This window comes from Ambystoma mexicanum, chromosome 5q, assembly GCF_040938575.1.
Source record: "Ambystoma mexicanum isolate Mex_15411 chromosome 5q, UKY_AmexF1_1, whole genome shotgun sequence".
Lineage (NCBI taxonomy): Eukaryota > Metazoa > Chordata > Amphibia > Caudata > Ambystomatidae > Ambystoma > Ambystoma mexicanum.
The window spans coordinates 700132088-700157066 of NC_090933.1; the positions used below are offsets into that span (position 1 = coordinate 700132088).

At 45.5% G+C, this 24979-nt stretch overlaps 1 protein-coding gene across 5 annotated transcripts in view; it reads left to right on the forward strand.

Annotated features, from left to right (window-relative positions):
- Positions 1 to 24979, forward strand: part of SULF1 (sulfatase 1) — a 323346-nt gene that overhangs the window by 164813 nt on the left and 133554 nt on the right. For all 5 annotated transcript variants that reach the window (XM_069621162.1, XM_069621159.1, XM_069621161.1 and 2 more), the window contains 2 exons: positions 12687 to 12926; positions 19255 to 19406. In XM_069621162.1, the coding sequence (XP_069477263.1) occupies positions 12687 to 12926; positions 19255 to 19406 (392 nt within the window). The remainder of the gene's footprint in view (positions 1 to 12686; positions 12927 to 19254; positions 19407 to 24979) is intronic.

Here is a 24979-nt window from a genome sequence, read left to right on the forward strand (position 1 = left end):
GTACCAACACTTTACCCCTATAGATATCCAACATGTGGCTAACAGAGGACTGCCTCAAGGTCTTTACAAATCTGAACAATCCTCCAACTGCTTGGGTAATTCTCAGCCTCTGCTTGGGTAATTCTCCGCCTCTGCTTGGGTAATTCTCAGCCTCTGCTACGGTAATTCTCTGCCTCTGCTTGGGTAATTCTCAGCCTCTGCTACGGTAATTCTCCGCCTCTGCTTGGGTAATTCTCAGCCTCTGCTACGGTAATTCTCCGCCTCTGCTTGGGTAATTCTCCGCCTCTGATTGGCAATATTGGTATTCCAGGTAAGATCGTGTTGATTGAAATTCATCCCATTTTCTGAACCATGATAGTTTTGAGCAGTGCCACGAAAATCTTTGCACCGCGTTTCGATTTGGGCTATGTTGAAGCAGCGAGGTAAAATACATCATAAAGGTATTTTGCGACCCAGGCTAGTTTTACTCAGCGGCACAAGAAACTTTGCGCATTTATTATTTTTTTGTTGACGCTGTAGGCATAGCATTTTGGTGCAGTTAAATTGGGAGGTAAGCATGGGTGTCTGCACCCATCCAGAGTATGCACAGGGTCCTGCAGACTGCTCCCCCTGCAAGGTAATGCTTGGCATGGTAAAAGTGCGACTGGATCCCCAGTCACAGGCAGTGAGAAATGGTCTGAGCTCCTCTGACATCTCTCCCCCGGCCTGTTGCCTGTAGGAGAAAGGGCAATGTTGGCAGAGCAGGAGCGCGTGTATTCTGCCCTTTCTGATGCTAGGCACTCTGTTATGTATGCCCTTCCTCCACCATGTGTTGGATGTTTAGATATGGCTGGGAATCCTGCATGGTGAATGTAAGGCTTTACATGAGTAGTAGAAGATGCGACTGGGGCAGAGGTCTAAGGAGGGCCTGCTGACTGATTAACCATGACGACGACAGTCTTACCTGCAATAGGGTTAAACACGTGTGCTTTAGTTCAGTTTATGAGCATCTGCCAAAAAGTAACCGCTGTGAAACGTCGGCATTTCTGCAATACATCCACACTGTCCTGCAAGGTGCTTGCCTGCCATCAGCGAGCAGCTGGAATGGGTACCCCGGAATCAACACTGGTTGCTCTTGGAGCTTTAATGAAAATGTCAGAGATTAGGAAACAATTAAGGGAGATTCCTGCTGAACTCAGCCGGAAAGAGTGCATGGTGGGCTGAGCAGTGGCTTACAGTAGGCCTTTGTCTTAAATCAATTGAGCTATCTTCCTGCTCTTCTGAGATATCCGCAACCTTTATGGCAAGGGAAGGAGAACAGGGTCATTCAGAGACATTGTGCATCACGGGCCTGGGTGCAGGAAGATCGGAGGAAGAATGGGGAAGCTCTGTGACTTTAATATCCCAACTCGGTTTCCGACATGACAACCTGGATTGACATGAATTTAACTTTTATGGACAACTAGCACTGGGCACATCTCAATGAACCAAACTAGGAAAGGGATATTCTATATTAAGCCGTAATTTTTTTTTTGTTTGTTTGTTTTTTAGATGGTCAGGGTTTCACTGCGGCTTTATTTAACAGTTATTACCATTTTTATTATGAGAGACGGTAGGAATGCTTGCATTGCGCCACTCACCCTTACAGAAGATGCAGCTCTATTTGGCAGGCTTCTGAATATTTTGTGTGGCACTTGGTGCAATTTCTTGGTTGTCAACGAGCTGCATTAGGAGTGGGCTGGATGAAAGATCCTCACCCCAGCCTGAGGTTCCTGTCCAGCTCTGAGAACTGTTGGGGTGAGGTCTGACCCTCTCCAAACACACACACTGATGCAACGTCCTGTGGAGTTGTGGCAGTTCATCTCCCAAGTTAATCATTCAAGCTGTACATTTTTTAAATATTTTTCTTTCTATTCATATTTAAATGCACAAGTCGCACACTCCTGTATTCCAGAGAAGTGCACGTCTGGCTCCAAAAGCCATGCGGTGAGGAATTAATTGTGTGCATCTATTTATTAAAGGACTATTCATAGAGGTGGATGAAATTTCCACCTGAATTCCGCCCGTTCACCAAAATTGGCATTACGATCCCGCTGCCACTGAAAGTTTGTTTTATTTTTAAAAATGTTTTTTTTTTGTGCAGTTCCGCATGTAACGTTCCTTGTTTCGTAGCGATATGAGAAACTTCGCAGAGGTCTATTTTTCGTTCTAGTTTCGTGCAGCAACACAAGCAACTTTGTGCAGGTTTTTGAGAATCATGCTAGTTTTGTGCAGTGCCACGAGAATCTTTGCACCCGGATTTGATTTGTGCTAGGTTAAAGCAGCGACGCAACCTACTTCATGCAGGTATTTTGTGTCCCTTGCTTTGTACACTTTTTTTCAAAGTGCTGTGTGTTTAAGCATATGTTTAAGCATATGGCAAACCTAGATCGAGGCTACACCTGGCTTTGAGGATTCTGTATAGTGGAAGAGAGGCCTGGGTATAACCCTGCATTATGATTCGTCATCTAGTAAGCCGAGGTGGAGGCTGCACCTATAGTTGAGAATCATGTATGGTGGGCGACGGCCCAGGTTTCACGGTGCAGTAGGTCTCAACATATAATGAACAAACGGAGTGGGCTACACCTTGATTGCTGTAGGTGGAGGGGGTCCTAGGCTTAAGAGGCCATAGGTTTCGGCCTACTGTATAGTGGTATCCATAATATGACAGTCACCGATGGTTTGTTGTGCCAAGCTTGGGGAATAGGTTTTTGGTGGGGGGTTGCTAGTGTTGGGAGGTCCCAGGATGAGCGATGCAGGTTAACAATGTCAATGAATAGATAATGATGTGCATGTGCTAACCTGGTCCACTTATCTCATTGTTAATCGTCTCTCATGTGGACTGGTGGGCAGGGGCACAGTGAGGTTGATGAGAGTGTTGCCACAGCAAAGGCTGCTGGCTTAGCTCGGGTACTTTTCGTGTGGGAATGTTGTTGTGGGTGGGTTGATGGTGGATCAGGAATGCCACAACGAAAGATCAGCGGGCTGCATTGTTGAGTGGTAGGTGGTGGTGTCGGGTGAAACCACTGTGAGAGCTGCCGGCCCCTGAGTTGTGATTGAAAGCAGGTGAGTTTATTAGTGGTGTATTCACGGGTGCAGTGGCTTAGAGTATTTGGAAGAGCCAGGTTCTAAGGCCTTCCTGAATTTCAGGTGGTTTTCTATGTTGCAAATGTGTAAGGGGATGGCATTTCAGATGATTGGCGCTTGGACGGAGAAGGAGGAGCCGCCAAGTTTTATGGAGCTATGCTTTTGATCACTAGGCGAAATGCATTTCGAAATCTGAGGTTCCTGAAAGGTTGGTATGGGACAATTCTGTCTCGCATGAATTCAGGGCCAGTGTTGTGGATTGAGCGATGGGTGATGTACATGGCTTTGAAGGTGGTGCGTCGAACAATAGGGAGCCAGTGGAGGACTCTCAGGGTAGGGCTGATGTGTCCTTTGGGGGGAAGGTTAATGAGCAGGCGGGCTGCCGCATTTTGGATTCTTCAGTTTCCGTAGTTGGGATGTGGGGGCTCCTAGGTAGAGGCAGTTTGTATAGTCAAGGCGGGAGAGGGTAATGGAGTGGAGAAGCGGTGGGGCTAGGTGAGGTAGGGGAAGATCCGCCTGAGGATATGCAAGTGAAGGAAACAGGGTTTGAATACGGTGGTGGTGTGTTGAGTGAGGGATAGATCTGAGTTGATTCGCATCCAAGATTTTTAACCACGTTTGAAAGTGCCAGTGCTTGTCCTAGTGATTCCGGCCAAAGGATCGGTTGGGGGATGAGTGATGTTGTCCCACAGAGTAGTGTTTCGGTTTTCCCAGGCTTGGGAATGAGGTGGTTGGTCGTCATACAGTGATAAATATTAGAGAGGCACTATGACTGGTCCGGGCTGCCAGATCCATCCATCCATCCATCCACCCATCCTGCTCCAAATCATAAAGTAAATAAGTGGGCTCCCACCGGATCAAATCCACTAAGCAAACAAAAAGGTGTGGTAAACAATAGGACGGGGACATATCAAAGGAAATACCAAAACTATGACATAATAAAACATGTCAAGTAATGGCTATCACTAGGTTCCAGATTTCCTTTCACAGGCCAGTTTCCACTTGAGAAGTTACACGTATTAGATGTTTCTACATGACCAATTAATGAGATTGCTAGTTCCCAAATAGGGGATAGGAAGAATGAGGAGTTTTCACATGGACATACCCACTTCATATCTAGGCAGTGTTCACATAATTCAGAATTTGGGTCCTTTCTGGTACTTGCTCTTGCACTGCAGATATCGTAGTCTGGCAACTCGATTGGAGTCCTAGCAATGGTGTTGGTGGTGATGGTGGTGCTTGTTGTAGGTACTAGCCGTCTTTGGGATTTCTGCATTTCTCTCCTGCCTGTTACGCAGACAAGAAGAACAATTAGGAAAGTGGGCATCACCCAGCAGATGAGGTGGAGCCTCCTGCAGCTCCACACCACTAGGACCTACTTTATATCCCTAGCCAGCCGGGGACACACAAGGATTCCAATGTCTTTAAATGTACAACCCATTTATGAACCATATTGACCATGTCTTAACCTGTACTGGTACATTTGTTAATACCCCTCGGTAATAAGGTTCAAGCCCTAAACGTCAGTGTGCAAGACTGGATCACTCCTATAAAGTCCATTTGCTTTCCTGGTTCTACTAGCCAAGAGGGTTATGTGATAGTTTTGGTGTTCTTTACACAAATCCTAACCTAAGTAAACTAAAGCATGAACTCTGGAGAATGTCTTCTTTAGCATGGCTGGCGATTTCAATCTTTTCACATTCCCACCATAGTTGTTTAGTTTCTCTGACACCGGGCATGGTGTATTTGCGTTTTCTTATGTTATTTCCACAGTTCTGTGTTATTTGTAATGCAACCACTGCTTGTGTGGTGTGTACATTACATGACTGTCCAGGTTCTTGTAATATGAAGATAGGCCTTCCTCTCTGAGTGGGCGGACCTCTTCTCTTCCCTCCTGGTCTCGACCACTGAACTCCTCCTTCTTGGAGACTTTACCACTTGGATGCTTCCTGTCCTTCCTCTGGACTCTTGTGCAACCTCTGCGACTCTCTCACTCTTTATTCTCCCCTCTGGCCTGACTCACTCTGCAGGGCACACTCTGGATGTTGTGATGTCTTCAGACCTTCCCCTTTCTATCACTCTCACCACTCTTCTCTCCTGGAGTGATCACGTTCTCCTTTCCTCCCAGCTCAGCCTCTCTACCCCTCAGGCTAAGCCACCGCCGGCACTTCCACCCACCTTCTCGGTTATCCGACCCATGAAGCGTGTTAGTTGAGGCTTTTCACCGCCACTTTCTCACCATCCTACCCTCCCCCCTTTGGCTGACTCACACCCTGACGCAGCCCTTTCCATGTTCCACTCTGCTATATCTGATACTCTTGATGTTCTTGCCCCTGTCATGAGGATCCGCTTGAAGCCCAAAGCCAAGTGCAACTCCTGGTACGACTCAGACCTCGTCACCCTTGCAGGGTGGCTGAGGGGAAATGGCGTGCTTCCAGTACATCCTCTGAGAATCTGGCCTGCTGCCTGTTCCAAAGGGAATACCGTCTCTCTGTCTGCACCAAGAAGAGCGCTCACATCGAAGCCCGCGTCTCTGCGGCATCTAACAACTCGGCCGAAGACTTTAAAATCTGCAAGGAACTGGACAATCCTGCTGCAGTCCCTTCCTCTCCTGTCCCCTCCCAGGCCCACTGCATGGCTCTGGCTTCTCATTTCATCTCAAACTCAGGACATCCTGTCCTCTCTCCCTCTCCCCCCCTCCCCCTCTCCTGCCTCTACTCCATGCTCTACCTCTGACCCTTCTTTGGCCAGCTCTCCTCCCTTCTTCTCATCCTTTCCCCTGTTCTCCCCAGACAAGGTTTCTAGACAAGTCCAATCTATGACAGTCTCGTCCAAAACCATCAAGGACCACATTACACCCAGGTTCCTGCTTTGGCTGACTTCTGCAACCACTCGTTCACCACTGGAGTCTTCCCTTCCCCCCTGAAGCACTCCATTGGGCACCCTCTTCTTAACAACCCCTCTGCCGACCCGTCCTGCCCGCCTAACTTATCGGCCAATCTCCATCACTCCTTTCCTGGGCAAACTCCTGGAAAAGCTGGCCATCTCCCAGCTTAATCTTCACACTGAATCTGTTGGTTGTCTCCATGACCATCCATTAGTCTGGCTACAGAGCTGCCAGAAGCACAGAAACTGCTCTCCTGAACACCTGTGAAGACCTGCTCTCCAACACACCCTGTGTCCTCCTCTTACCTTATCTCTCTTCTGCCTTTGACACGGTCAACCATGCCATCCTGCTCAACCGTCTGTGATAACCTGGGTATCACTGACCAGGCCCTGGCTTGGCTGACCTCTTTCCTCTCTGATCGACCCTCCCATGTCCAACTTGGGTCCTTCCTCTCATCTATCTCTATCATTACCTGTGGTGTTCCCCAGGGGTCTAACCTCTCTCCCTGGCTGTTCAACCAATACCTAGCACTTAATGCCCATCGCATTGGTGCTCTCTGCCCCGATTTTCAGTGCTATGCGGATGACATTCAACTCATTTTCAGGCTCCCTTCCGCCACCTCCTCTCCTTCTCTCATCTCGGTCTGTCTGCTATCCAGGAGTGGTGTGCCGCAAGTGATCTCTGCCTTATTGCTAGGAAGACCGAGATTCTCTTCATTGGCACACCTACTCCCTCCTTTCCTGTCACTCGCTGGCCGGCCTCTCTTGGTAATCTTCGGCTCCCCACTTTCCTTCTCTCCTCATATCTCTGACATCTCTAAGTGTCACTACCAGTTGTACCTCCTCCGAGGTATTCTTCCTTTCTTCACCTTTCCCCGGAAGCTCATAGTCTCCAGAGTTCGGGTTCTCTCTAGGCTGGACTACTGCAACAGCCTCTTTCTAAATCTGCCTGCCTCAACTCTCTGCCCTCTGCAACTCATCCAAAACAGGACTGCAAGACTTGTCCTTGGCCTCAAGCCCAGGGATTGTATCTCTCCAGGACTGACATCTCTGGATTGGCTCCCAGTGGTGGCAAGGATTACGTTCAAAACCCTCTGCCTTGTCCACAAGGCCTTCTGGGGTCTAGGGCTTCAATACCTTCAACTCTCTCTTCCTAGATATCTTCCTTCTCAAGCTCTTCGCTCATCCGCCTCTAACTCTCTCAGGGTCAGTCGCTTCTTCAAGCAACAAGTTGGTGGTAGATCTTTCTTCTGCTGGGCCCTCCCTCTGGAACAGCCTCCCTGCCTCTGAAACTTGAGGAGAACCATCTCCGGTTCTGAACGCACCTCAAGACCTTCCTCTTTGTTTCTGCTTTATTTCCTCCTCTCCCCTGCTGATCACCTGACTGCGGACTGCACTGGCTACCTGGCTACCCTCTGATCTCAGGCCCAGGTACCCTCCCCACCAGTTGCACACCTGCTCTGCCCCCCAGGCAACCCTTACACTCAGACTTTTTCTGTATCCCTTTAGCCCCCTACCAGCACTTGATACATGATGTCTGCACTTACCCTTGCACCTGCCACCACCTGGCTGCACTTGTATTTATTGTCTTTATTTATTTTACTGTTATCCTATGTATTGCACTGCCTCCTCCCCCTTTTCCAGCACTTTTCCCTTCCACCCTCCCCTGCACTTGCGTGATCTCAATGTCACCTGGGCTAGTAAGATCATCGTCGCTGTCTCCCTTCTGTTCCCCCTCCCTTGCCTCGTCGCACCTTGAAACACTTGTGTATAGGCGCATTATAAATGCAATATCATATATCCTACGTCCTTGTGCCCTTTCGTTTTTGTATTTCATGTCTGACATTGAAGCCAGAAGCTGATGTAAATGTGGTCTTTTGGTGACTTTCCTACAGCATTCTATGGATCCTGTGCAGTTTTTATCACAGTGATCTTATAGCCCATACAAGACTTATGCATGACACAAAAAGGTCTATAGACTCAAGAAGTAGGAGGAAAAAACTGAATCTTGGAGGAGTTTTGAAGGCCTATGCCTAACACACTATTTTCTGGTTCATAGTCCCTTCCACTTTCTAAATGTGTCAAACAAAGGTGTAATCTAGGATGCTTCTCCCAAGTGAAACCTCATTTGAATTAAATGTGCTGTTCCTGTATCTGCCATTGATACAGCCTTGTTAGAGTAGTGGGCTGTTTGGGTTCTTCAAGTACCCACCGTTCTCAGTTTCAGGTAGTACTCGGTCTAACATTGCATGAAACAACAGCAGTGTATATCTAAATTGCAAACAATTGTAAAAATCGTCTGTGGTGTGTAATTGGTTATTGCAGTTTCTTGCGCTGGATGGCTCTCTGGACGAATTGTATTTTAACCTAGGTGAAAGATTAATGGCGCTGTAGATACGCATATCCATGATACTTAAGTAGGCGATATGTAATTGACAACAGATTCCTCTTTTGTAATGATCAGTTTTCTTTTGTGGAAAGGCATAGTTGCGAAAATAATTACTTGAACAGGGCTGATTTGGACTATTGATGTCCCACCTTCAAACCTGCTATTAATAAGCGTTTGACTGAACCAACGAAATAAAACCATGGAACATTCCTTAAGCAAAATGATGTGCGGTGATAAACCGAACATCTGCACTCGGGCAACTAGGTAGTCAATGTCTGATGCGCTTGAACATAGACCCTGCTTTAGGTATATCGTGGGTCCAGGAGAGTCCTTTTTGGTGTGCACAAAAAATAATTCATTATTTTATGTGTTCTGTGGAAATCAATGTACAATTGTCATGGTGTTCGTTCATTCTGTGTAATTTAAATGTGTACTCTTCACAAAACATCAAATCAAATCACTACATGTTTTGCCCCCTATTGAAGCTTCATCATGTACTTGAAGAGAAGATTACAATCTTAAATGGGTTTTGAGCTGGCTGTAGCCAAACATTCGCGAGACTATACAGAGAATAGAATTGCAGAAAAAAAGAAGGAAGCCTTTAGTCTCTGAATCTGCGATTCGAAATCAACCAAGTGCTTGGTCGACTGTTGATGTTAAAAATACTGTCACCATATTTGTTCGAGGGTTTTTGTTGTGCGGGGGTGGGGGGATGATGGGGGTTAATTCATTATCCAGTGCTTTGTGACTAGCCCAGTACAATTTGAATGTAAACAAATATTTGTTCAGTTATAGCTGGTGAATATTGGAATGGTAGTGGTGACATTTTCTATTAATATGTGCAAGTGACGGAGCGTAGCACTTCTTCTCCCATGAGAACATTTTTAAAATAATGGTTTAAAATGACACTGCATACTTTATGTGACAATTTGGGTAAAAGCCATATAATTAAAAGCAATTTGTAGGGTAATGTATGAAAAAAATCAAATGGATGCCAGACCAACGGCAGCACATTTTCATGATGCCTTTGCCCAGAATATATGAAAATGTAAAGAATGTTCATGCTAGCAGTGCCCACACCGCTCTATGCTGGCTGCAGAAATATATCCCCAGAGAACATATTTCTGTTTCCTTTGCCCATAATGCCAGTAAAAGTGTCATGCCACTCTCAGAAAACATATCCTTACTTGATACTCCAATGCAGGCCAGTATGCCCACATAGGAACACACATGATGTTGGTCTTAACCATAATGCCACTAAAAATGATCTGCCACTGTAAGAAAACGGGTCTGTCCAGTCTGCACTTATGTGTCCCATCTCCCGCCACACTCACCTAAGAATGTAGAACATGTTGGCTTTGCACAAAATGCTAGTAAAAAAGGTATGCCACTTTAAGAAAACATGTCCATGCTGGCTTTAACAATGTATTTCCCACTCCGCCACCAAATCGGTGGGTTGCTCTCAGCCAGCATATGCACACATTCACATTTGCACCCTTTCCAATGCATTCTACTATCTCATTCTCATACGCACCCATGCACTACAATATATACATTGCATTCACATGTACACAGACAAACCTTGCATGCAGGCATACACATAAACATAGAGAAGTTTTTTTCCTTACTTTTCAGCCCCATACTCCAGATGCCATCACACACACGCTCTCAGGATGGTCTTCCCGTCTCCTGCACACCCTGCAGACAGGACACCTCTGGTTTCTGACCTGTGTAGAGGAGCTGGAGCACCACGATATCACTGCCTCAGGACACCTTAATGTTTGGGGAGGCACAATAGCATCCCTAAACGGATGTGGCTTGCAGTACCCCAGCCTACCTTAATCCTGAGTCAGGCGATTTGGCATTTGACCTCCCCTTTGCCTTCCACAGTTTGGGTTCCAGATTTAATGCTTGAAGGGGCACTTGACACCTCTTCTCCTGAGCCCCGCCCCCTCCCATACCTCCCTGCTGTGGGTGTGATGACCAAGCGCCAAATGGTGCCATATTCTAGAACCAGTATCGTAGGTGAAGTTTTGTTCATTATTGTGAAGCGTATTGGAGAAGTTGCCCTTGTACACTTCAGATATCTCCATTTAAGTGTTACCCTCCGGCCACTATGTCACATGACTGCTAAGCGCATCACCTGCCTTCTCGTCGCACCGACTGAGAAGATCTGCAGCAGCGTTTGCAATCATGTGTGAGGTTTCCACCAGTACTATTCATAATGCCCAATTGTGCTCATTTATTCCAGAATTCACGCAAAGTGCTTGGAAAGCTGGACCAATAAAATGCGACAAATAAGATTTGTTGGCGGCGCAGTTGCGTTTTATGAATTCATTTTTGGCCCTGCAGTGTTCGGTTTTCTTTTCATCTCTGACTTGAACGTTTTACAGTGTTTTTAAGACCATTTAGACTGGTAGAAAATGGGGCTGCAGGTAATATATTAAAGGCAAGTGTCATACTATAAACCTAGGGAATGTAAACGCCATTATGATTCGCTGCCTACTGCTGAGAAATGGTCTGTGCAGAAGGCTTCAAGTACAGGAAAGCCCTCTTCATGATACAGTGAAATTGCTCAACTCAAACATAATCTGACTTTGATCTATTCAATTGTATTCATTAAATAACATGGTGTAGCGCACACACTTGTAGTAACATTTTAAAGAAATGAATTATTGGTGCTACACTAAATGACCCTGAGTCAAGGGGTTCCATGTGGTGATGTCCCCGCACAAATTTCGCCATGCAAGAATGGTGCAGTTGATTTGCGGCGACATTAACATGGAACCTAAGGGGGACACCCCCGCAACCACGTGCCCCATATATTGTCACCACAAGTAATGTCGCCTATGCCGTTTCCTGGTGACTGTATGTATGACGACATTATTGGTGGTGGACATTATTACCTGACAACAATTAAAGTCCTAAAGAGCTTGTAAAGCAAGAAAAGAAGGGTCTTACAGAAGTCTCTAAGAACGTGTAGCAATCTCCTTTTGGAACAAACGATTTTGTTCCCAAGGAGAGTGCAACGTTGTTCCTACAGAGACCGTAAGATGTGTAGGAACTTCTTCCCTTAAAGTCTATGACCATCCACTGTGTTGCATCCGTTTGTGCACTCAAACACCTTCACGCATACCATTGGAAGGCTGTAATGGGAGCGGTTCCAGCACTAATATTCAGATGCAATTCTTAAAACTGAGCTTAAGAACCCAAAGATGGGAGGGGCATAACTTGACGCCCTCCCAACACTCAACCATTCCTGCCATTAGGCGACGTTGGCAATTTGTTTTCCCATTCCACGCTATAGGCCGCTCATCGCGTGTGCTGAGGTCAGGGAAGCTTAGCAAATATATTCCTAACCCTTCCTCTCCTGCTATGTATTGGACCAGGTTTTGACTAATGTTAGGATTCGGGAATCCTGCACCTTCTTCACATCACCAAGATATTACTTACCTAGTGAAACTTTAGCAGGTGTTGTGAGGTGGCGGCTGTCCCCATCTTGTGCAAAAGATGGTGCTTGAACAGGACATAAGCGGGCATGTTTGGAGCAGCCAATCAATTATGTGAGGAAAATGACACATACTCCATATTTATAAAAGAATGGTGTTGGAAAAAGAAATGGCTGTGGCAAAATGTGTAAGGAGAAATGTGCTGCAGAAGGATAGCTAGTAAGAACACGGTTTAGTCCCTTTTCCGCCCCCACTGAGGTAATGGATTGAGAGAGAGGATACTGGCGACTACACAAGCGTCACTGCTAATATCATGGGTAAATAGTTCTTCTACAAGTAGGCTCCTTGGAGGTTAGCATCTGAAACCGTAAGGTGACACAAGCGTCACTGCTAATATCATGGGTAAATAGTTCTTCTACAAGTAGGCTCCTTGGAGGTTAGCATCTGAAACCGTAAGGCATGGACATATACATGATTTGACTAAACACCCTTTGTGGGGATGGTTTGTAATTGTCTGTCTTAAAATATGCTGGAGTTATGACATTGACAAAACACACCATTAACCAAGCGGAAGTTGTATTGATTCCATATCCATAATCCTATAAAAGGCAGCGCACACGATAACTACGCACACTCTAAGCAAATCTTTAAGGACACAAGGAGGAAACCCATGTTCTTATTGTATGATATAATGTGGCATGTATAACGCACCTGTACACAAGTGTTTATAGGCGTGTTTCCTGTACTCCTTTTCTGGAGACCCCGTTTTAGAGGAATGTCTGCTTTTAGGATGGGCCAGCAGCTGGTTTGTGTACGCGTTTGTCTGTAGAGGTTTTCACATGTATTCTTTATTGCAGGTTCGTTGCAGGTGATGAACAAGACGCGCAAGATCATGGAGCAAGGGGGTGCCACTTTTGTCAACGCTTTTGTTACCACACCAATGTGCTGCCCTTCCCGCTCATCTATGCTGACGGGGAAATACGTGCACAACCACAATACTTACACCAACAATGAAAACTGCTCCTCGCCATCGTGGCAGGCCACGCATGAGCCACGGACCTTTGCAGTGTATCTCAACAACACAGGGTATAGGACAGGTAAGGTACAACAACTAAATTTCCTCTTTTAATTAATAACCATTGTCCTTGAAGAGATATATATTTTCATGTGGTAAGACTGAGTGTTCTCAATTTTTAGTTGAGCTGTTTTGGATATGTAGCCGTGACCAAAGGTCTGATCTTGAGGTGGTGCTGGGAGTGATCGGTTAGTTCACTCTCTCCCAATGCTTGGTGTTCAGTGTAAACCGTCTCATTGCACCAGCTGAAATCCAAAATGTCTATCTCACATCATCTCTTCCTGTATCCCTACTTGATATGCCATTGCTCTGGATCAGGGACTCCTAGTCATGTTTCTATCATCACCCTTCACTCATAGTGCCCCTCCTGGTTGGCTGTGTCTAAACCAGTCCATTCATAACATATGGATTTAAGCCTCAAACTATCCTTATTGGGTCTCCATGCACCCTTCCACGGAGTGTCTGAGGGCTCCATGCAGTCTCCCAGGTTCTCCATCACCTTTGACCATTGCTTGGAGGCAATGGGCCCTCGCACAGTGCCCGGCTAACCCACAGTTGTGCTCAACCTACCATCACGTTGCCACCAACGTATCCAACTACAGCCTCCACAGATGCCATCTGCCAAGGCCTTCTACTCCTCTTTCTATCCCATCTCTCTCGTGTTACATTTTGAATTCCTGTTGTTCTGGGTCTTCAACAGGACGCTGACCATGGTTTAGGATGGCAGAAAGCACCATGTAAGCAAATACAATATTGCAATGTATAGTTAAACATCACGAACATGAAATCGAGTAATGGTCTCTGTTGATTCACAGAAACCAGTACAAGCACAATGAAACTACCTGCCTAGGATCATGCTACCAGTAGTGCAGGGCAATAATGCATGCTATTGCCCCATGAACCTGTTGGAGCCACGTGCAGCAACCAATCAATTTTGGCAAAGCAAATGCGTATAGTAAGGAACACAATCTAGAAAAATTGTGACTGTGCCAAATGAAATCCCCACAGCTCTCTGTGTCCTTCTGCCATCTTCCATGATGGGTAAGGTTCATTTACTAAATTCAGATGTTCTTGGACACCTCTTTCTCAGCTGACTACCGTCTGCTGCTTAGATAGCACAGAACAGAAGGTGCAAAGTTCTCATACTATCACAACTGACAGCTCGTCTCTCTAAAACCCCTGGGAGTTTTGTTTTGAGAAAAGAGACCAGAATGCCTATTGTCTTATAGGGCTTATCAGGGACTCCTGCATGTCCTCTGATTTGGTGTAAATCTGCTAGGAATGTCCTCGGCAGATGCCTGCCTTTTAATTGTGTGCAGCCTCTTAAGAGTCTCCTCTGGCTTCAAGAGATGGATGCAGTGCAGCTGACATTAATGACCTAAATGGCTGGCAGTTGGTTTTGATAATCCGATCCAGGTTTGCCCAGAGCGAACATTCTGCTATCTGGACTTCCCAAAAGTGAAAATGCAGTGCACCGTCGACCTCTCCACAAACCAAACCCTCCGGAAGAGACACGTGAAATCTTTGTTTCCAGATTTAGTAAAGTCGTTCTTCTTTCCTTTCATAGTCTAAACTCCACAGACTTGAATTGTTCTCCAGCAGTGCCATGGAAGCTTTATAAGCAGCCTGGCCTGTTCCCTACACTCATATCACTGGCCTATGCAGACTATGGCCATTTCATGGTCTCCCCTACCCCATTAATATCTCTCTTGTTCTCTGAAACCTACATTTGGGAGGTAGAAAGAGCAACCAACCCTGCATGCTGGAACCTAGAACGTAGGTCTACACATAGTGAGAGTTCTTCTACCTAATGCTGCATGCAACCATCAAAATCCCGAGAATCGAAGTTTGCATGCAAATAAAAAAAAAGATTCTTTATTGAATTTATCCCACCAAGAGGTTTCATTTTTCATGAGGTTGCTACCGCATCAAGAACCTTAGCTCTGTAATGTTGGCTTTACACAACCTTAGGATCACCACCATGGCCTGTACCACGCTGGCACTATTTATCCTATCCCTACCTGGGAACTGTGTTATGCGTCCTCATAACGTAACACCTCACTATACAAGTGTCTTATAACTATGTAATCGATGCGTGCTGTATAAACTCATGCTGTTTATGTAACCTAGCTATCATGACCTGTGCAGCCTCGTGCTGCTAATGTAACCTAGATATTATGACCTGGTGCCCTCGTGCTCCGTGGAGTAAGACCTGCCAGTATTCTGTTTTATGCTTGTCTGCACAGCTGAAGTAGCTTCTGTCGCACCATGAGGTGAGGCTTTGCCAGTCCGTGTACACACAACTATGTTTTTAATTTGCCTAAAACCCACCTGATTTGACCTACACTTGTGCTGTCTATGTAATCTTACCTGTCTGTATCCTACCTGATTTTGTCTTCTGTATACCTGATGTAGGCCCCGTACCATGAGGCATGGCTCTCCCAGACTGTACACCTACCCCAATTCTGTATTTCATGCTTACCTGTACACCTGCAGTCTCCCCCTGCACCATGAGGCATGGCTCTTCCAGATTATGCTTTTCAAGATCCACCTGTATGTTGTAACCATTATGCGTGGTCTTGCACATTGAAGAATGTCCCTTTGCACTTCCTGTAACTAGCGCCCTGATACCTGAGAGTTTGGTGCGCTGCTGTAAATGCAAAAATAAATAATTGAACATTCTTTGCCATTTCATGTGGCTTGACAGTTTGCACCCAACATTCTAGTTTCTACTTTACTCCTCCAAGAGGCTGTGATTCGGCCTGCTGTGATTTGCACCCATGTGTCCTACTTTTTGTTCCCTGGTGTCCCACTGATTTGGGTGGCTGGGTCCGAATGAAATGAATGCCCTGATGGATTTTAGCTAATTAATTTGAGCCACTGGATCCTAGCACTTTGAACTCATATCATGCATAGTTATTCCTAGGGACAAATCCAGGGCCTTGCACTCTCTGGAATTGCAAACTTTGCACACCCACTAGCTACTTGGCAGCCAGTGCTGAATGTTCCCAATGTCTTCCACTCTGACCAGTTTTTGTTGCCCACTCACATCCAGGGCCAGCCACTGCCCACTTCCGTCATAGCAGCCCACTCAAGTGTGCCACAGAACATAGCCTCTCAAGTTCCTTATTCAAAGGGCACCACCTCCACGAAATCACTCCAGGGGCACCCCTACCGAGGGTCCGCCATGGCCACAATTGATGAATGTTCAGAGTTGCCCACTGGGCCGTCCACTGACATTGTTAACTTCTAGGCTGTAACACACTATACGCATATACCAACTAGGCCACTCGGACTAATACAAAAGACACCACCTGTGGCTCTGCCACTTCGAGGTGCCTCAATATCCCCACTAACAGGCATCAAAAATAATGTAACACCACTGAAATCAGCATACATATCACATTCCTGGCCAATGTATCCTAGAACCAGGGGCAGGCAAGGCACCCTCTGGACAGAAATGCCTCGCCTCACATCACCACTAGAAACCGACCTACATGCAGAGCTCACTGTACTGCCTATATTCATGCATCAACACACAAGAAACACTACCATGTATTTGACTCTTTCCCCCACTAACCTAACCCAATTCCTTCTCTTTCCGATCCACCAAAGGGTCCAGAGACCATGCAATTGCCAGTGCTGCACGGTATAAATCCTACTTACTTAACCATGTTTATTTACTTTTACTTCACACGTTGGAGATTTTCCTGGTGATTCAAGTGTCTGTGCTTTCCTCTGGCATAGAATCCAGCTTCTAAGAATCTGGGTCTGAGGGTGGATATTGAATGTTTGAAGAGCCCACACTGGAGAGGAGTCAGCCATGAGAAGAGGGATTGGGAAAGTTAATTTGGTTGTGTGCTTCCCGGATTCAAGGCAGGCCAGCTTCTGGAGGTTTGTGTCAAAGGCTGGATGGAGTAGCGTCTCCGGCTGGTCCCTTTTAGTGGACTGGTAATATGGGGTTGTGACTGGGAGCAAGGGTGACTAGTGGGTCAATGCTTGAAGTGGCAAAGCACCAGTCACTAAAACAATGCAGGGAAAGAGGTGTTGGGGAGGGATGAGAGCACTCAGACCTAGGAACTGGAACAAGGAAAAGAGCAGCAAGGGAGCCAAGGACCAGATGCTACTGAGCAGGAAGAAGAAAGAAAAGGACGGAGGCAGGCCTAAAGACCATCTACAAGAAACAGTCAAGCCTAATGAGCATTGCCAGCAATGAGAGCATAGACGCGATGTATTGGAATGTGTCTAGAGGCTCTCGTGGTTTGATCCTGGAAATACTTGCCTGCCCCAAAAGTGATGATCCCCTTTGCCCCCCTACCCAGGCATGTGTGCCACCACGATCCGGGCAACATGTTGGAGTGGATGCCTTAGTGGTCCCATGGTCCAAGTCAGCCTGTAGCTGACACATGAACCATGAGGGAGCCAGGGGTATCAGCACACGCAGCGCCCATGACGGAGGTGGCTCGAAGCACAACAGCACAATCCTGCAGCATACTGGAGCCCCCAAATGCCAACACAGTATGAGATTTTCGAGCACTGGCATCTCCAACATACCAAGAAGAACTAAGTGAGACGAAGGTGGTCTTGGTCTGTAACACTTCCTAGATGAGGACAGGCAGAAACGGAGTGCTTGCCTCGGGGCCTGGGATGAAGATGTTCTGGTTGGCTCAGCTGCCCGTCCCTCTGGGGTCCTGGCAGTGAAGCGGCAAATGCTTATCGGAAGACTAGTTCTTCAAACAGGAGCTGTGATCCAGTTGTCTCCAACGGATCAGGGCAAAGAAGCACCTCTGTGTGTTCATTATGGACGTCAATGGTAAGACACAATTGATTATTTGTGACGACAGAGGGTGCTGGTGCAGAACCTCGGTCCTTCCTCGAGCAGCAGGCCTTCCATAGTGCAGATTCAGAGATCCAGTTGGAGACCAGGCGAGTGGGCAATGGGGATCTCTCTTTATCCCAGTTGTGAATTGGTGAATGAGCACCACACCCAACACACACACCAAGCATAATTCAAACGGAGAAGTGTTCAGCCAATGGCAGACCATCACTCTGAGCACGCCCATGCATTCTGTCCTAGACATGTATCTGCATATGCCAGTTATAACTGGTTTCAGGCTGACCAAAGCCCCTGGTTCCTGGGGACACACACCCAGTGGCCAAAGAATACCGCCCCCTCACTCTTTTTATTGTATTCACGAGTGCGCTTTGCTTTCATGGAGCACCTGCGCATCTTCTACTCATGTGTTAGGAAATTTGATGATCTTGATTTTTCGTTAGTCTGCCTAGTCAACTAAAAGCCCACAATCAATGTTTGGCCACTGATGACTTGCCACAGTACCAGGCAATGATATTCTGTTTGTCTGGCTTAATGCTGGTGGCAGTCTGACTACTCACTGGATGTGCCTGACAGTGCGAGAGCATATGGATATTTATCTTGGCAGTTCTTAGACGCCGCCCTGGAGGAAGCAATGTGTTGCGTCCTGTCATGCCAGAACCTGATTGGAAAGTGGTAGTGATGTTTGCAGAGGAGATGCGCTGGTTTTCATCAGTGCCAGGCATGCTGCAAGACTTGTGTCGAAGAGTCGGGTAGTAAGAGGTTTGCATGCTCTGCCTTTCTTGCTGACTATTCTCTCATTCTGTAGGATAACCGTCGGAAATGTTGTTGCTTGCTCTTGAACGGCTCTTAATGCCAGCTTCGTGCCTTTTTTAGAGTGGTATGGGGGCGGGGGGTATCCCTAATCGGAAGCAAATCCGGAAAACCAGCAAAGGAAAGTAAGACGCACAGAAGCCATACTTATTTCCCAATACATACAGGTTGTTGCGCAAAATGACAATTGATCATTTATATGCACTTGGAAAATGTTGACCAAATAATGTTTGCATACTTTGTGGTATAGTGTATGTCCTGAGAAACTGCTTCCCCTTATGCATTGGCCTTCATATAAAATGTTGAGGCTGCTTTGCATTGCCTTCTCCAACCTTGGCGGTTGATATTGTGCTAAGTGTTGGCATCTGATCTATCGGCCTTGTCTCTGTGCAGCAGCGTCATGCATTGCAAAGCATCTAGAGCATGCAGCGCTGTTCAGAGAGCGGTATGCTGCGTGGAAAAGGTTGAAACTGCTCACCACACTGTTCAGTTGTGTTTTTTCTGTGCAGATTGACTTCCTGATGTGCTGCTTAAGCTGAACACACAACCTTATAACGAACAATAATTTGGGTGATGAGAGCTATGCTTACAGTGCTGAGAATTAGGAGGATCTTGGCATGAAGCACTATTTAGATATTGTTAGCAACGCATCCGCAGTAGGCCATGTTTTTAACTGTTTGGCAATTTTTGTCGCCCTACGCAGCCTTTTTTGGAAAATACCTCAATGAATATAATGGCAGCTACGTGCCCCCTGGATGGCGGGAGTGGCTTGGATTGGTCAAGAATTCCCGTTTCTACAATTACACCCTCAGTCGGAATGGCTACAAGGAGAAGCATGGATGTGAATACGAAAAGGTATCTTCCAGTCGGTCTTTTGGTATTGAAAGTAATTTCTGTCCATCAAGCGGAACACTGCTTTACGCCCACCCCCCTCCAGCACCCATTGTGTCCTTCATAAATCCTAAATAATGTATTGTTCTGAAGTGAATGTACTTTGCATGAAAGTTTCCTCTGTACCAGGAATGAGTGATTAATTCTACATCACCCAAAGCAACACGAAGATCTCCTCTTGTTGTGCAGTCAATGACCAGATAATGTTAGAAATGAGGCCAGAGACAAACTCGCACTTCGGCCCATGCTTACGTGACGAGGCATGGGTGCCCCCCCCCCCCCCCCCCCCCCCTAACCATTGCTGTTTTTCTTTACATTTGGAGGAATAGAGCTATGGATGTAAAGTAGGATGATGGGGAGGGGAGGAACGGATCACTGGAAACTGTCTGATCTTGATCATGTTCCCGTTAGCGTTGGGAGTGTGTGCCAAAGCGACCAGTCCCCAGCAGTGAAATGTTGCAGCACCTTCTTTCCTTCTTTCCTTCTTTCCTTCTTTCCTTCTTTCCTTCTTTCCTTCTTTCCTTCTTTCCTTCTTTCCTTCTTTCCTTCTTTCCTTCTTTCCTTCTTTCCTTCTTTCCTTCTTTCCTTCTTTCCTTCTTTCCTTCTTTCCTTCTTTCCTTCTTCCTTTCCACTGGGATCATAGGTTTTGTCAGATCTGAGTATGTGGTACTATATTATACATAGAAATATAGATAACCTTTACCGTTATAGGTTATTATTATTATATTTTTTTTTGGGTCAGCGCTTGAATGTCAAGAGCCCGCTAAAGTAGTAGAAATCGCTCATAACAATACCCAGTTAAATTTCATTAGGAAAGAGAAGTAAGATATCAAATGAATTGTCTATGAGACGGCTCTGTCCGTAGTCTTGTAAGTCCTCTCATACATTTGTATATTTATTTGGTCAAAAAGCTTTCAGACCTTTTAAGGTGAATACGTTCAGTGTATCAAACTCTTAAAATTCAAGGTGTCAGTTTACCCTAACAAACCCCTGAAATTCAGCAGACATTGGAAGCGATGGCACCTTAACTATGAGCTCCCCCGTTGCACATAGATAATGACATCCCTTTTGACAACATTGATGACATCATTTGTATAGTGGATCTCACCTTAATACAGGGGATGCAACATTTTAAAAGTGTATTACTGCATCTAAAATAATGTACAGAAACAAATGCGAAGCTTGTGTGGAGACCACATCTAAAATATGTTCAGCTAACTACCATGGTGTTCTTACACGTGTGAGCCAGGCTGTGTAGATTGAGTATTTAGCATGAAGGCAAACTCTAAGGCCTGGTCCTTTGATCGGTGCCCCTTGCAAAGTAGACATTCGGAGCAGCATAGCTAGGAGTGGGCAGCAGTGGGCAAAAGATGAGTAACATAAATGAGGAGGAATTGCTGCAAAAACCGCTTTTTATTTTTCATATTGCAACAAATTAGCCGTCGGTGTAACCAAGCAAAAAGTAGGCCCTAACCACGTCAAAGGGTAAAGGTTAAGGCAGGTGACCTCTGAAGGTCACACTTGAGGAAATAGTTGCATGTTTTAAGGACACTGGGTTGTTAGGATCATAGTAGATCATGTGCTGCACGGCCCAAATGTGTAATCATTCTAGTGCAGAGTTCGCCATATGCCATCTCTCAACATTGTCTATGCTGGCTAGGGCTGATGGTGATTGTGCAAAAGATCTGGGGACCCAAATAGTGCAAGCCCCTGTTCTAGTATCTATGGGAATTGTAGATCCTTATGGGGAAGAATGTCGGTTATTCCACCACGTGTTTACAATGCTGGCAAAAACATGTTTGACTGTCAGTTATGTATGGAAAAATATGACCGGTTGTATTGAGTATGCTTTAAAATGCCCCATATGTCTTGTTACCAGTGATCTCATTTGTGATTTCCATGGGTATTAGTTTCCAGTGATGTCATCAGTTAGCTTATGGGATATTCAATGGGGGACCCTTAGTTAAGGTTGCGTAGCTTCCGTCACATGACCTTTTCCATTAAACTGGCTCCTTAGCGTCATTCAACTAGGGTTTTTCACTGACTTTCAAGTATTGTGATATGCTACATCTCCCCCCACCTATAATGCTATAGGCTTTCTTTATCTTCTGATATCGTAACTGATGTCATTACTGATGGCACTATTATCAATGTGTGGTCTTAAGCTGCGCAGCACGTTTTGCCCCCCTTGCCCCATTGGGAGCCCCTTGGACAACCGGACATGGCCATTTTTCCCTCCAAGGAAGAGGGCGACTGGATGAGGAAGGAGCACTGCAATGAGGGAGCGGCACTGTGATGAGGAAGGAGCACTGCAATGAGGGAGTGGCACTGTGATGAGGAAGGAGCACTGCAATGAGGGAGCGGCATTGTGATGAGGAAGGAGCACTGCAATGAGGGAGAGGCACTGTGATGAGGAAGGAGCATTGCAATGAGGGAGAGGCACTGTGGTGAGGTAGAGGGATGGGAAGCTATAATAACAGTTGTGCAATGCCAAACTCCTACATACATACACACATCACGGCATGATTTGGTACTTTATCCAGCGAAATTTACGATTTAACAAAAATTATTTAGTTAAATAGAAATTTTTGAAGAAGGTCCTCCCCTTTCTTCCCAATGAGGCTAGGGTCAAAATTGTAGCTGCCTCAGTTATGGGGGCAATAGGTTATTGCAATGGCATCTATCTTGACCAACCAGAGATGCTGCGCCAGATTCTGCAAAATGCAGCTGCCAGGCTTCCTCATAATGATCCCAGAATCTCCCACTCTTGTTATGATATGGCATTTATAACGCGCCCATACACAAGTGTTTCAAGGTGCGTTATAAATGTTTCAAGTGTTTCGTATGACCTTCTTCAGCGTCTACATTGGCTGCCTGTTGAAACCTAGGTGAACTTTAAGATATTATGCACGGCCCTTCGTGCTATTCACTATGTAGGAGCTGAATTCCTTCAAACTAAGCTATCTCTCTATCAACCCAAGAGATTGCTACGTTCTTCCAAACAAATGTTGCTGTCTGTCCCCCGCTTTCGGCGTGCCCAGGCAGGTGGCAGATCCTTTTCCATGTTGGCCCAGTCATTGTGGAATGTTCTCCCTTACTACATTAGGAGTAATCCTGTTCTGTCAAGCTTTCGTAAACAGCTCAAAACATTGCTGTTTTAGATGTGGCCATCTTCCTCTTCTTTCTGGTTTCATGAGCGCCTAGATGCCAACAGGTCCTTGTCGCGCTTTATAAATATCTTTACAATACAATAGTCTCTGTGGGCCAACGTAGAGGCTCTGCCCATCTCCACAATCCAGCCATTTACATATTTCCACACACTGCATACATACATTAAACATAAACCGATATTATGAGGACAGTTATCGGAAAATGCCTTACCTCAGTATTGAGCTGCAGTGTCTACGGTATTGCCTACAGTAGTGAGTGCCCTGAGGCCTACGGGTTAGTGGCGCTATAGAAAAACCTACATGGATAGATAGACGGTGAAGTGAAACAATAACATCTAAACCGCACATGAAATGGTACAAATGCCTCCTTCCATAGGTGGGTTGGCAATCGGACAAGAGCCTAGGCGAGAACTGAGAGCTCCGGAATACAGCCACCATACAACATGAGGGAGAGAACCGAATGGGGAAGGATGTTTTCTGCAAAACTGCAACCAGGTCTCCTTCATGGGGAAAGGGACTGAGAAAATGCTAGGCCCCATGTTAACACGGGGAGAGTCACCAAAGGCTGTGAGAAGGGGGTGAGCATTAGGTGGCTAGGACCATTTTAGCATATGGCCTAGCATTTTCAGTGGTTTGGTCTGTGCTTGTGAGCCAAACAAATTGTACATGTTCCCTATGGGAAAACCAAAGGAAATTAACAAACCTACTTTTGTATCCTTTAAATCTTTTAAACTGTAACACTGGTTTGCACCAAATGCTGAATTTATGGGGGGCCAAGGCCTTTTGCAAATTTCAAGCTGATCTCTCCTACCCGTCCAAGATTACCAGACAAAGAATATTCACATTTCCATTGGATCATAGATTCCACCTTAGCTCTAGGGCGACTGGCATCAACCTAATAAATAAATAATAACAAAAACAAATGTACGTTTTTTTTTATGAATTTGTTTTTGTTTTGTTTTTTTAACGTGTACATGCGTATGGAAATCACTGTTTCCTTTCTGTATCTGTACAAAAACTGAATAAAGCGGACATTCTTGTGTCTTGAGTAGGTCTTCAGGTTGTCAGTTATGCCTGGCAGAGCTGTGGCTGTGTAAACTAACTGAGATGCTAAGCCATTTTCCTTGTTTAGAGAGCCACAGAGACCTTATCCCATTAGCATAGGGAGCAGCTCTTTAAGGTGAAAAGGCTCTGAACTTGATGTGCAAGTACACCGCTCTATGCGCTTCCCATTACAGCCATCAAAGTGATACAAAATAGTTGCCAATTATACAGATAAAATGACTAAAACGGAAATATGGAATAACACAGCCTTAAATATAAATCATGTTTTATGGTAGTGGCTTGTAGAAGGCCCTCATTTGGGCCTTAATGCTAAGCTGTAAAACAGGAAACTCCACCCCCCTCCCCCACTCCTCCTCCTACCTGGGGTTTATGTGAGTTACCACATGCTGAGTTGGTGTATGGGTTCATGCAATCTGTGGTTATTTTTCTGATTTTTGTTAGTTTCCTACAGCTACGCAAAACACACAAATGTACTTCCCTGCCCAACAAAAACAAATGTTAAGGGATGGGAATGAATTATACCTTTTTTAAAAGCCACAGCAGTCTTCAGTCATATGAGGCAACAAGTAACATCCCTTTCTAAGGAACAAGCGTGGGGCACACGAGTGCAGTGTGTTATCACATGTTGCTTAGCTCATTAGCCCTAATTTATATTTTATTTTTTATTTTCTGCTAGTCGTACAAATTCGATGTTTCAAGCTGGCAGCCAGCATCACTGCAATTTTACAGCATGCAAAATGCATGGATAGTCAGTAAATCTGAATGATGTACTACTTTCCCACCCCTTTTTATTTATCCCCAGCCTAGCGGGGGAAAAAGGAATCCTGCAGAATAACCCCACTTCATTTTTGATGTGCCATTAGCTCCACTTCATGGATACACATATTCCATTAACTCGTATTACTTTCCTGCAGCTGTGCAAAACGAACTCATTTATTACCCCGCCCCACAAACCTAAGTGTTAAGGATTCATTGGAGCTTTAAAAATGTCATTGATATAGTGACTTGAATCTATAGTATTTATGATTGTTAATTCAGCAAGTGGCCAATCTGATGCCTGCTCCAATTTTCTGAACTCTGTAGACTGTATAGATTTAATTTCACCTACAGGCGCTCTCTGAAAGTGTTTTGGTCTCTATTTCTACTTGGGACTTTTTGGTTTGCTTCATCAAGGATGACCCCGAGATGTTGTGCTTGCTTTCAAGTTGGAAGCTTAGCACTTAATTCTTGCTCGATTTCTCCATGACTGTTTTACACTGTTTAGCGTCCCTTTGGATTACAACTGAGAAACCGCTGATGTAA